The sequence below is a fragment of the Salmo salar genome, chromosome ssa03 (assembly GCF_905237065.1).
Source record: "Salmo salar chromosome ssa03, Ssal_v3.1, whole genome shotgun sequence".
Lineage (NCBI taxonomy): Eukaryota > Metazoa > Chordata > Actinopteri > Salmoniformes > Salmonidae > Salmo > Salmo salar.
This window is the reverse complement of record NC_059444.1, coordinates 82,064,986-82,079,176: the sequence shown is the minus strand read 5'-3', so window position 1 is coordinate 82,079,176 and position 14,191 is coordinate 82,064,986. Positions and strand designations below refer to the sequence as shown.

Sequence of the window (14,191 nt, the reverse complement as noted above, 5' to 3'; positions counted from 1 at the left end):
GAAGGCTGGGCATAAGGTTAACTGTGCATGTATAGTAATGGTTTGGTGGATTATAATGTAGAGGAATGCTTCTCTCCACAGTATGTACAGATGCTGTTTTCTACTGTGTAGTTTCACCACAGATAACTCTATTTTGATCTTCAGAGCCTCTCTCTCCAGCTCTGTCCATCTACCTCTGCATGCTCATCACTGAAACGGTCCTCCATACTTCTTAAAGAGACAGAGACAGAACTCCTGTACCACCTCACTGCATGTCATTCATCTTTGTTTTCCCCCTATACACACTCCCTCCCTCCCTGTCTCCCTCCCTCTCTGTCTCACTCCCTCTTTGTCTGTCTGTCTCTGTCTCTTGTCTCTTTATCCATCTCAGGTTTAATACAGGTCCACTTGATTACGTCATAAACAAATGCTTTTCTTTCCACTTTGGTTGGTTCCCTTGGTGACATTTCCCTCTCTTGTGTGTCGAAATATACAATGCGTCACACGCTCTTGGTCGCCACTCGCCTGCAGAATGTAAAGTTTTGGTATGTAAATATGATTATTAATAGTTTGTTGTGTTGCAGCTCACTCTAGTTACTGTGGGAGCATGAATGTAAAAGACCACGTGATGGGAGACGGACACCCCCACTTTTTGAATGGCTCGTTGTGTAAGTAGTCAACACGCTCACACACACACCCATGTGCATGCGCACACACACACACACACATTCCCTCTCAAGTGCTCTATACGTGCCAGGGGGCCACTTTGTCACCCTGATTGACCCAGAGTTAATTCAATGCGTGACCTATTTCCAGATCAGTGCACAGGGGTTACGTGAACCGCTAGGGCCAGTGGCCAGCCGGTCACACCTCTTTCACCAGTCAGTGACTGTACTCTGGCTACTGGTCTCCCTAGTCAGATACAGCAGGTGTTTGTGTGTTTCCATACAAGCACTGAGAAGTTTTTTTTAAGATTGTTTTGAAAAGGCCGAAACCCATAAAGATCAATCAGATGTATCTCTGTGAATGTTTCACTTCACTTTAAAGATTGTTTCAAGGAAACTGGGAGAAGAAATTGTCTATGTCTTATCTTCCTAAATTACACTGGTGTCAGAGTCAGACAGAATGACATACGATCCTGACAAAGCAGTTGAACAAACGTCAAACAGAGAACTAAGGCCTGTTTGACACAGAAGTTGCTAATCCAAACATCTGAAGAGGAGGGAGGAAGGGATGGGCTGTGTCACCAAAGAGAGAACCTGGAACGTTGCCTTTCTTTCTTGCACATGCGTACATCTCAGAAGATTGCTTTTTCATATTAACGTGGTTCCTGTGTTCTAAGATTTGATCATCTACGCATTTTGATTGCAATAAAGACAACCTGGAATGCAACCAGAGATTGACAGACAGACAGTTCTCTGTCAACTGTGTTGCAGCTGTGGACATTTCACTCATTCAGAAGCATTTTTTCTGTGGTTGGTAGTTTTTATAATATTGGATTTTCCTTTTCTTCATTTTTTTACATTCCAAAAAAAACGAATACATATAAACAAAAATGTACAGACATACAAACAATGACTACATCTCATCTGCCCAGACCTGCATGCTCACACTCCCATCCCTAGTGCCTGAATTATTGTTTGCAACTTGGTCTTAAATTGTACCAATTAGTTTTTCTCAGTTACCCATGCTATTTCAGTAATACATCATTAGATTTTTCCATTGTGTCAATGATGGCGGATTGATCGACTTCCACGTTTTTAGTATCTGTTTTTTCAAAATGATTGATGAGAAGAGAATCGTCCAGCCCATTGTATCTCACTACACCCTCACATGACATGTCTTGAAATATGCAGACAGATGGATTAAAAGTACTTTTACGTTGTAATACTTCTGATAGACAACATTCTAGCTCCGCCCATAACTTCCAAACTTTGTAGCATTCTCAGAAAGCATGGATTATGGAGTTATTATTAGTTTTACACTTTAGACATGACTTAGCTGTTATGTTGTAGAATTTCTCAATTTTTCTCTTGTGTAATAAATTCTGAACATTACATTATAGGGAGTGATATTGGTTGTTTTGGTAAAATACGTTTCATTTTCTTCCATATTGTTTTAGTGTTCTTAACTATGTCGTTGTTAATGTTCTTAGCTTTATCCTTTGAAAATAGACATGTCAAAATATTCTGGGGATGAGCATGTGCATCTTCAATATGTACCCATTGTTCCTCTTTAGTGTATTTAACTATATGTCACAAGTAAAAGCCTTGGGTAGGGAGTTGATACAATTCCAAGTCTGGAAGGTTAAACCACCCTCGGACTTAGGAAGATATAAAACTTTCCTTTTTATTCTATTCATTTTATTTGAATGCTTTTACATTTCATACATTATTTAGAACTTTTATTTGACTTCTGAATTGTTAAGTTATATACATTTTTTGCTTCTGAGTTGCTTTGATGTTTATTGCATTTAATATTACATAATGTTTCATTTGTTTGTGTTTTGTTTGTTTGCTTTTCCTCCTTGTCTGCCATCCATCCGTCATGTGGTCTGCCTCAGGTGACGACTGTAAAGGGAAGCAGCACCTGGAGACCAACACACTGGTCCACAGTCACACACAGATCTCCAGAACTCACCGTCTACTGGGGGGTCTGTGGACCCTTATAGCTTACACAGGTTATAATCCCCTTCCTCCTCCTGGTTTCCTTACTGATCTAGTACAGATACAAGTTAACCCCCATCCTCCTCTCCCTAGCTTCCTTCCTTACTGACCTAATACACATACATCAGAGTTGTATTGATTGGTCCAAACCGTAGCAAAACGTTCTGCAACAGAACCCAAAAAAAAGCATTTCTTATTGGACAAGTTCAGGTAGTCCTTCCCTGACTCAGTCAGTTTGATTCTGTTTGGTGCCTAATGAATACGACCCTTGCTTTATAAACCTTGCGCACATAGACTTTTCATAGGAATCTCTCATTGACAGCAATGCAAATTATATACAAACTGTGGGTGTGGGGAAATACAATTCCCTTCCTTCCACTATTGGACTAGGACCTGTTTTGTTGCACTGCCGATAGTGGCTGAGGTCAGGACTAGGCTCCAGAGAGCTGATCTGAAATCAGTTGTGAACTGAAGCCTCAGTATTTTTAATTGTCCTAATGCCCAACATTTGTTATTACCATGTCATTAGCACTCTATTTACTGAATTGAATCACTATGATTTCTTAGTTTTTTACCTTTATTTTAACAGCTTAGTCTCATTGACATTGAGATAAAAAAAAGATATATATATATTTTTTATGAGAGACCTGGCCAAAATAGCAGCACATAAAGTTTCATACAAAGACCCTTTTCTAATGAAAGCTCCAACGTTGAGTGTTTGTTCTGACCTTCCAGGCTACTGTCTGCTCCAGCCAGGTTACTATGTAGTGAGGTCAGGCCTGGCGCTGGGGTCAGCAGTGGGATCAGCAGTACGGTCAGTGGCTCAGAGACTCCTGTCAGTGCTGTGGCTAGTCCTGGGAGCTCCAGGTTAGTTACCCTGTGTTGCATCCATCCTCTTCATCATCAGTATTTAGTTGTTTAATCAGTTGCTCTTTCTTATATCATACACGCTACGTTACAGTAATGATACCCCCCCAGGTAAAGCAGCCAGACGGTTGTTGTGGTGTCTGGGGACAGGCTGGTACCAGCTGGTGTCTCTCATGTCTTTGTTCAACGTCTTCTTCCTGACCCGGTGAGAGCCTCTGTTGATGTATCCAACTCATGTGACTTTTGCCAGTGTAGTTCTCAGAAAGATCCATGTGTAGATTATTTTTATTCACCTACTATTGTCCTTTGTTATCAAAGGTTGTAGATTTAACTCTGGCTGTAACTTTTGATTGATGTGATTGACAGCAGAGACATTTCAGATATCTGGGGCAAACCGTAGTAAAACAGCCAAATGTTTAGCAATGGAAAATTACAGGTTTTTGTCATTGGACAATTTTACATTGTACCTTCCTGTTTGTGTCTGAGACCCAGTTATCATTGTGCATGTTTGATAAATATTTATGACTGTTCTTATGCAGGCTCTGTCTAACATGATAAATCTTAATTAATTAAATATTACATTTTGATTAAATTATTTCTCTCATCTGAGGAAGGAAAGGTTACAGTGTCTTATCACGTTATGTTTTACGGTGTGTGTGTGTGTGTGCGTATCTCAGGTGTGTTTTGCTCACTGCTCTGTGTGTCTCTTTCAGGTGCCTGCCCAGAATGTGGAAGCTCCTCCTCTTCCTCCTTCCCTTCCTGCTACTCCTGTGTGAGTAACAGTGTGCTCACCTGACGTAACCTACTTCACACACAAACACGCCGATCTGTCAGCTGTGTAGCACCAGAGCTGTTAACCAGCACCCCGGGGATAACTCCTAATCCAGCCCCAGATCTAGGACACACTTACTGGGCACACAGCTACAGAACCAGCCCTTCTGTGGAACAACACTTTTACACACTGTACTTTCTACACTAACAGTCTACACAAAGCACTGACTTGCGTTCATAAACCCACAAGCTACTATCAAATCCCCAAATTCATGCATAAACACAAAAAAACGTAAACAATAGAAGCCTAAGAAACAACAGGTGCTATACCAATAAAGCTTTCACTGCATTTATAGTAAAGACAGGCAGGTTGTTGCATACTGTAGTTCCTGTTGATTCATTTCCTTGTTTCTCTCTCCTCTCAGGGTTGTGGTTCTGGGGTCCGTCCAGTTTCCTCTCCTACCTTCCAGCCATAAACCTGACAGAGTGGCGCTCCAGAGTGGTGTCCCCCTTCACCTTCTCATCGTTTATCCTGACCCCTGCCCTTGTTCCCACCCCCTCCACACCACTGGAGCAGACCCCCCCAGTACCCCCCGGCCCACAGGCACAGGTAAGAGAGGAGCTCACCTGAGAAGCCCGAGAGTGTCTCTCAATTTGTCTGTATTGTGCGAATATGGTACTTCATGAAAAACACCTGCTTCATGAATGTTAGACTAAAACAAGCTTTCTTGTTCTCTCTCTAACCTCTCACTGTACTTCTGTGTCCCTCCTTTATTTCTGTCTATCCCGTATCTCCCTCTACAGCCAGTCCTTCCCCCCATAGTCACTGTGGACACAGAGAGCCTGGAGCGTCTGGAGCGGGTGGAGCATGGTCTGGCCCTGCTGTGGGAGCGGGTGCAGCAGGGGGACCAGAGGCAGGAGCAGCATCACGGGGACACCCTGGCCCAGTACACCCTCCTGAGGGAGCAGCTGGACAGCCAGACGGACAGGGACAGCCTGGGTCTCTGGGTCTCTGGCTTGCTGGAGCACCGGATCACCCTGCTGAGAGGAGAGCTGGAGCAGCAGGAGGCCTCACACAGGGCACAGGTAGGGATGGCTGTCATGGGAGGGAAAGGGACTGGGGCCGGACACCAAAGCTGTTGATAGGACTGGGACTTGGTGTTAGGAATGGGGTCGGGGCTTGGCGGCAGGAATGGGGTCGGGGCTTGGCGGCAGGAATGGGGTCGGGGCTTGGCGGCAGGAATGGGGTCGGGGCTTGGCGGCAGGAATGGGGTCGGGGCTTGGCGGCAGGAATGGGGTCGGGGCTTGGCGGCAGGAATGGGGTCGGGGCTTGGCGGCAGGAATGGGGTCGGGGCTTGGCGGCAGGAATGGGGTCGGGGCTTGGCGGCAGGAATGGGGTCGGGGCTTGGCGGCAGGAATGGGGTCGGGGCTTGGCGGCAGGAATGGGGTCGGGGCTTGGCGGCAGGAATGGGGTCGGGGTTTGGCGGCAGGAATGGGGTCGGGGCTTGGCGGCAGGAATGGGGTTGGGGCTTGGTGGCAGGAATGATCAGAGGGTTGAGCTTCAACGTTTTAATTGATAACTATGTACAGATTTGTGCTTTTTATGTAGGGTCAGATTTCAGTGCGTTTTGCTTCGTAAGCATTCCATACTGACCCCCTATTCCTTATTACTGAGTTCCTTACTCTTTACTTCTGGGTGACCTCTTCTCTCCCTCTCTTTCTCTCTTTCTCTCCCTCTCTCCTCCTCTCTCCTGTGCAGACTGAAGAGCAGAGGGTTCAGCAGCAGCAGAGTCAGGAGACACGGCTAGCTGAGCTGGAGAGGCTGCTGCAGGTCCTCGCTACTAAAACTGAGGTAACGTCTATTACTGAGAAATACACACATTACCTACATTTCCCAATACATACAGGAACATACAGGTCCTGGCAGTTGAAACTGATGAAATGGTCTATGGGACATGCACACCAGACTATGAATGAAACCCTGTGAGATCAAATGAATCCATCCAGGAGCATACGTTACCTCCACATCTGAACACACACCACTAGATCTTAGCAGGCTAACAGCTAAGCTTATTACTGACTGACACATACAAGACCCACGCATCACATTACCCACCCATAGGAACACAAACAGGAACATACCGCTTCTGGCAGCTCATCTGAATAAGCACCAGTCCATACATGCATCATCTCAGGTAGTTCGTTTGAATACATACAGTGTGACACACACTCATACAAGTCTAGTCATCTGATACACAGGAGTCAGCATGTCCCTGTCCTTTTAGGTTAATTGTGATGACATATTTATTTTATTTCACCTTTATTTAACCAGGTAGGCTAGTTGAGAACAAGTTCTCATTTGCAACTGCGACCTGGCCAAGATAAAGCATAGCAATTTGACACATACAACAACACAGTTACACATGGAATAAACAAAACATACAATCAATAATACAGTAGAACAAAAGAAAACAAAAAGTCTATATACAGTGAGTGCAAATGAGGTAAGTTAAGGCAATAAATAGGCCATGGTGGCGAAGTAATTACAATATAGCAATTAAACACTGGAATGGTAGATGTGCAGAAGATGAATGTGCAAGTAGAGATACTGGGGTGCGAAGGAGCAAGATAAATAAATACAGTATGGGGATGAGGTAGGTAGATAGATGGGCTATGTACAGATAATGCCCGTTCTGAAAGTGTTCACGTCAACACGTGCTGTATTGTAGCTTATTGGCTGTTAATTTATATTACAGTACTGACCATTTTAATTTATAGTACTGTACATTTTAATATATATTACTGTACTGTACATTTTAATGAGGTTGTATTTCAGGCGGTGCAACGGGAACAGCGGAAGGAGGAGACAGAGGAGACAGCCACACCACCCCCTGCCTCTGTCCCTGTCAGGTAGGTTCACCGTCACTGGCTTAACGTCCATAGATGATATAGTGCAGAACTTTTCTACGGTTTACACCTGCACTCTATTTCATGTGGAAGGAAACTCTTGCACACTGATTCTCTTCATTTGCCCCAAAATGTTTTAATGTCTTATGACTGAAACATTGGTCTAAGTTGTCCATTATTAGATCAAACAATAGAGCCAGTGTATTGGAGTTAGTTTTTACAGCATGCAAAAGTTTATATTTTTTAAAGTGTGGAGCCAAGTCCAGGGTTGCAAAATTTGTGTCAGTTTCTCAAAACTGGTTTACCAGAAATGCCGGTGAGAAGATTCCTGGAATCAGGAGGTAATAAGCCAGACGTCAGGGAATCTTCCAAACTGGATTTCTGGAAAATGGGGAATTTATGGGACATTTTTCAGACCTAAACAAGTGTAACAGAGATACTTCTCTCTCTCTCTTTCCCCCTTTATCTCTCTCACTTTCTATTTTCTCCACCTCAGTGTGGGTGTGGACCAGGAGGCCCATGCTGCTTTGCTGGCGGAGGTGCAGAGGCTGGAGGAGGAGCTGGGTCGGATCAGGGGCGACCTGCAGGGGGTGATGGGATGTCAGGGGAAATGTGAGCAGCTGAACACAATCCAGGAAACAGTGAGTATGAGACAACTGTCTGTTTACTGCTTTTAGTGTTTACTGTACCTTGTGCTGATATAGCTCAGTCTTTTATTATAGTAGTCGTACATTACCTTTGCAATATAATGTCATTCTTCCAAATGACAGCCTGTACTGTGCTGTTACTGAACTTCTACATGATGGTATATGTATTCTGCAGTTACAGCCCCTCACACATGATCTGTCTCACCTCTCCCTCTGTCTCACCTCTCCCTCCCAGGTGTCTACCCAGGTGTCTGCCCAGGTGAGGCGGGAGCTGCGGGCCCTGTTCTACGGCTCTGACGACCAGACCCCCCAGGGTGAACCAGACATCCCCGAGGGACTCCTCCAGTGGCTGTCGTTGCGCTTTGTGAGCGGGGCCGATCTGCAGGCCCTCCTGGCCAACCTGGAGCTCAGCATCCTGAGGAACGTGTCGCTGCAGCTGGAGCAGAGCAGGGCTGAGGCCCGGACGGAGGCTGAGGCCAGGGCTGCAGTCATCACCACCCAGACCCAGGCTATTACACAGAGTGCCCAACACACCGCCGTGGGCGGGGGACTGTCTGAGGAGGTAGACTACACACTCCACTATAGTGACTCTTTGTTGTCGTTAACCCAGTGCTACTCACTGTCATCAGAGGAACGGCTTCATTATCATCATTTATTTCATGAAGATGGACCGGTGTCCTGGACCCAGATTCTCCATAGAGCATGCTTTTGACTTCACGGCCCGCATCCACAAAGTGTCTCAGGGTAGGAGTGCTGATCTAGGATCTGACCATATAACCTGACCATATATGCATTATGATCTAAAAGGCTAAACTGATCTTGGATCATTCAGCACTACTACTCTGAGATGCTTTGTGAATAGTGGATCAGGAGTAGGTTTAATTTGGGTCTTGGAAACCACCTCCTTCCTATATGATGTACTTTCACTATATGATGACTGTTACTTTAAGTGGTCATGATTGTCAATGAGACTAGGCTTCATTGTGTGTGGAGGTGAATGGCAGAGTCTCTGCAACAGGTATCCAACCATACACACATCCTAACCCTCCATCCCTGCCTCTGCATCTCTCTCCCCTAGCAAGTGCAGCTGATCGTCCAGAATGCCCTGAAACTCTACTCCCAGGATAGGACGGGCCTAGTGGACTACGCCCTGGAGTCTGGAGGTAAAGAGACCTCTCACTCTGTTTACATGAACAGAACCACCCTGTGGGTTAGAGCCAGCCTGTTGACATGTCCATGAACAGAACCACCCTGTGGGTTAGAGCCAGCCTGTTGACAGGTCCATGAACAGAACCACCCTGTGGGTTAGAGCCAGCCTGTTGACAGGTCCATGAACAGAACCACTCTGTGGGTTAGAGCCAGCCTGTTGACATGTCCATGAACAGAACCACTCTGTGGGTTAGAGCCAGCCTGTTGACAGGTCCATGAACAGAACCACTCTGTGGGTTAGAGCCAGCCTGTTGACTGACATGTCCATGAACAGAACCACCCTGTGGTTCAGAACCACCCTGTGGGTTAGAGCCAGCCTGTTGACAGGTCCATGAACAGAACCACTCTGTGGGTTAGAGCCAGCCTGTTGACAGGTCCATGAACAGAACCACCCTGTGGGTTAGAGCCAGCCTGTTGACATGTCCATGAACAGAACCACTCTGTGGGTTAGAGCCAGCCTGTTGACAGGTCCATGAACAGAACCACTCTGTGGGTTAGAGCCAGCCTGTTGACAGGTCCATGAACAAAACTACCCTGTGGGTCAGAACCACTCTGTGGGTTAGAGCCAGCTCCATGATGGTGGTTTATAATGGAAGGATTATCCTAGCCGTTAGCCTAGTGTTACATAACTATACAGCAGCCAGCACTGAGGGTTCGTCCCAAATGGCACCCTATTCCCTATATAGTGCCCTACTATAAAGGGAATAGGGTGCCTATGGTGTCCTACTTTTGACCAGGACAAAAGTAGTGCACTATAAAGGGAATAGGGTGCCAGGTCAAAAGTAGTGTACTAAGGGAATAGTGTGCCATTTCAGTATGAATGGTACTGGTATAACAGTAGTGAAGAGGCCAGTAGGGCTTTAGAGGCCAAAGCTCAGCTAGTCTGTCTCCATACACAATAAGCCTGTTGTCATACTAATGGCCTGTGTGGATTGGACAGGCACAGGGGGATCCATTAGATTAGTGTTCAGATGAACTGAGTGGTCTGGGATGTTTGTCTGTGTGGATTCTATTTTGATGTGTGTGTTAGTATGGAATCATGTTATTGTATGTTGTGTGTTTCATTGCATTATCCCTGTGTATGGTCAGATGGCTTTTCAATACAGTTTCCTCACCACAGGGTTGTGGTTCAGGCATTAGGATTTCTGACTCATATATACATTTTGACCTAAGATTGAATAAGAATGTCTTTCTTGCTCCCATTCTTTCATTCGTTGACTGATTAATTAATTGATTGGTTGATTAAATAAAGATCCACTTATTCCCAGAAGATAAGTCATAAACCTTAAGACATGTATTTCCAATGTGGTCTTCCTGCGTAGAAATAGAAAGGAATTTATTGTGGTTGAACTGTGGTAATGATGTAACGTGGTCATGTGTCTGTGTGGTCAGGCGGTAGCATCCTAAGCACGCGCTGCTCGGAGACGTACGAGACAAAGACGGCCCTCATGAGTCTGTTCAGCGTGCCCCTCTGGTACTTCTCCCAGTCACCCCGCGTCGCCATCCAGGTGAGCTCTCCAATTCAAACGTTCAGAAGCTTTATTGTTCCGGTCACAAACGCAGTGTACAAATAAAAACACATTCCAACAATAGCTGCAATCCAGGAATAGCTGCTGAGCTGCTTAGAAGACACTGATTCAATAAAGTTATTCCAGAAAGAAGCTGTCGTGTTCAACACCACCAGGGGACATCGTTTCCTCTTTATCAGTGTTTTTATTTGTAGATAATGGTAAATGTTGAAATTGATTTCAACAATTACATCACTAGCTTTGTACATTTTAACAGGACAGGGATTATCTTGTGGATACTGATTAGAAGACGTTTATCAGTGACTCTAACATGTCTTACCATCTCTTCCTCCCTCCGCCCATCGTCCTTTCTCCAACTCTCCTTCCTTCCCTCAGCCTGATATGTATCCAGGGAACTGCTGGGCGTTTAAAGGTTCTCATGGTTACCTGGTCATCCGGTTGTCCCTGAGGATCCTCCCCACAGCCTTCTGTCTGGAGCACATCCCCAAGGCCCTGTCCCCTACCGGCAACATCACCAGCGCCCCGCGCAACTTCACTGTCTATGTAAGACTCACACACACACGTACGGACAATATCAGCAACTACACTGTCTATGTAAGACACACACATACTGGCAAAATCAGCAACTACACTGTCTATGTAAGACACACACATACTGGCAAAATCAGCAACTACACTGTCTACGTAAGACACATACCTACCTACTGGCAATATCAGCAACGACATGGAGTGCCTTCTGTTGGTCATGTGCGATCTATGGTCTCAGCCTCAATCTCCTGCCAGACATCACTGACTGGTTTCTGTGTGTTTTCAGGGTCTGGATGATGAGTATCAGGAGGAGGGGAAGCTGTTGGGTCAGTACACCTACCAGGAGGACGGAGACTCAATGCAGAACTTCCCTGTCATGGTAAACACAAGAAATGACATCAATTTATACACACTCATGTGCATACACCAACAAACACACAAAAAAAACCTCTCACCATCCTGCATACTATATACAACCACTGACCTCTGACCTCTCTCTGGCTCTTTTTTACTTTGTCAAAAATCTTTTTTTTAAATCTGATACTGATTCAATACTTATCGCTCCTTACTATGTCTCTACTATGTCTCTTCCTTCCATCCAGGAGAAGAACGAAAGGGCCTTCCAGATCATCGAGGTGCGGGTGCTGACCAACTGGGGTCACCCCGAGTACACCTGCCTCTACCGCTTCAGAGTCCACGGAGAACCACGCATCCAGTGAGGGAGGATGGCGGCCATTTGAACTGGCAGTCAGCGGAGAAATGCATATCATCCTATCTGTATATAGTACTGGACATATTTTTCTAAATGGAGGGGGCTGGGAAAACCGAGACTTATATATACAAGTGACTTCAGAAGTGTGGGGATGGGTGTTTGATTGATGCTAGAATGTGTCCAAGGGGGGTTTTGTTTTACTCAGTACTGAAATGGTAAAAGAATGAACTGTAATGAAACGTCAGGGAATGTGAAACAGAAGAGAAGAGTGAAGGTGGAAGAAGCTCGGTCCCAGTCCCTCCACCTTAAACCTGCTCTTGCACTGAATTAGCCCTCCAGGTCAAAACCCTTTGGTTTTTGGAGGAGCGTTTTCCTCTGCCGCGCTCACACAACCACAGGAGTCTGACCTCCAGATGGAAACGGACTACACACATCTTTTTTTATTTCCTTACACATCCTGTCTGATTTGGTTGGTGTTTTAATCAGGTTTTATTTTGAATTGGGTGTTTCTTTGGAGACCCCTTGTGGATTCTGATGGAATTTCAGGATCAAAGCCACAGAACTGGATCAAAGCCACAGACGTTTATAAATGACGTTTATATAGGCCTCACACACACTGGGCCTACATGACACTGTATAGGCCTCTCTTCTCTTGATACAAAGCTACTTCTCTCTGCTGCTGTTGGTTGGTCAGTCTGCAGGGCCAGCTAACGTGGTCAGTGGACACTCGCAAGACACAGACTGGACTGCTACCGTTCTTTGGACTCAACAACACTACCGTTCGCCATGATTTTATGCATCCACACAGCCATCAAAACTAAGCTCTATCTCCTCTAGAAAATGTTACACACATGGACAGACTTAGAATGAGTTGATACATGTGTATCTCAAGTTAAGATTTGGTCCTAAAGCTCTGTGGAGTCCAGACTGGAGTGTTAATGAGAGTGAGACTGACAGCCAATGGTTTGGCTTCTTCTAGTGCAGCGAGCCAATGGTTTGGCTGCTCCTTGCACAGTCATTATAACGTCCTCTACTAGAGCTTCTACTCCGGAAAAGGGGATCCTTGGGATGCCCCAACTCTGACATCACCCCATTGAAGTTGAGGTTAGGTTAGGGTTTAGGGTAGGATCATCCCAAGGATCCCGGATAGTGCATAATCCCTTCTACTCCCTGCAGGAATGTAATCTGTATATTTCATTGTTAATAGTTGGTCCTTTTTTAAGAATTTGATTTTATCAGTGTTGCTTTTGAAAATAGGGTGCACCTTGTCAATATTTCTATTATTTGTATTACCCATTGTAAGCGTAATTATGTTTGACTCTTACAATTTTTAGTTGAGAATAATGACAAATGATGCCTGTAAATGAAATGTGTGTTGCACAAGTCCTCACAATTTGTGGAAGCAACTAGATGTGGAAGCAACTAGATGGGGTAGCTATAAATTTGTTTTGTGTGGACCAGAAAGTCTAAATGTACAAAAAATGATTTCATGATCCTATTTATTTTTAAGATAATTAGTTACTGCAAGATAGGACTGCAATGTATTTTTATCAAAAAGCTTTTCAGTGCATTTTGGAAACATCTTGGGACAGTACAGATTTTGTTTTTCATTTGTTTTTGTCGCTGCTGTCATCCTGAGGTAGCTAAACCGCATTTAGAATATATTCCTAAAGAATTACATTTTTAGAGCTTTTGATGCATGCGATATTTTACCTAATAAAGACTATTGGTTTTTTATTTAAAAGCTGCTTTAGTTGTGGTCACATCTGGGTGGATAGTAGTGGTGGCTGCATTATTTGGGGTCACATCTGGGGGGATTGTGGTTTTGGAATGGCAGCAGGGAGAGGATGAGCGCAAATGTACCATTAGATTACAGGTGTCAAACTCATCCCATGGAGGGCTGACTGTCTGCAGGTTTTTGCTCCTCCCTTGTACTTGATTGCTGAGTTAAGCTTACTAATTACTAAAGAACTCCCCTCACTTGGTTGTCTAGGGCTTAATTGAAAGGAATAAACAAAAACCTGCAGACAGTAGGCCCTCCATGGAATGAGTTTGACACCCCTGCATTAGATGGTGAATGCTCTTAGAATAAGAGATCACTATAGGGCAGGGGTACTTAACTCACCCTACGAGGTCCAGAGCCTGCTGTTTTTCTGTTCTACCTTATTAATTGCACACACCTGGTGACCCAGGTCTAAATCAGTCCCGATGGGAAAAGAAAATGCAGAGGAACTGGCTTTGAGGTCCAGAGCTGAGTTTGAGGGCTTTTCTTCTGATCACAATTGTAATACACCACATGAATCATAATTCAAACTGCCTTTGATATAACCAAGTTAGTATAAACTTCATTGGTCAAAATACAGAGTAGTAGACCAT

At 44.8% G+C, this 14,191-nt stretch overlaps 1 protein-coding gene across 1 annotated transcript in view; it reads left to right on the top strand.

Annotated features, from left to right (window-relative positions):
• The window catches only part of LOC106601863 (SUN domain-containing protein 1), a 38,456-nt gene extending 24,897 nt beyond the window's left edge, over positions 1-13,559 (top strand). Inside the window, 16 exon segments of the mRNA XM_014194281.2 lie at positions 564-647; positions 2,543-2,659; positions 3,381-3,512; positions 3,624-3,717; positions 4,226-4,284; positions 4,709-4,893; positions 5,088-5,369; positions 6,043-6,135; positions 7,120-7,193; positions 7,687-7,831; positions 8,073-8,399; positions 8,916-9,000; positions 10,439-10,554; positions 10,951-11,118; positions 11,390-11,482; positions 11,706-13,559. Coding sequence (XP_014049756.2) covers positions 564-647; positions 2,543-2,659; positions 3,381-3,512; positions 3,624-3,717; positions 4,226-4,284; positions 4,709-4,893; positions 5,088-5,369; positions 6,043-6,135; positions 7,120-7,193; positions 7,687-7,831; positions 8,073-8,399; positions 8,916-9,000; positions 10,439-10,554; positions 10,951-11,118; positions 11,390-11,482; positions 11,706-11,822 — 2,171 coding nt within the window. The 3' untranslated portion in view covers positions 11,823-13,559.
• The last annotated feature ends 632 nt before the right edge of the window (positions 13,560-14,191 follow it).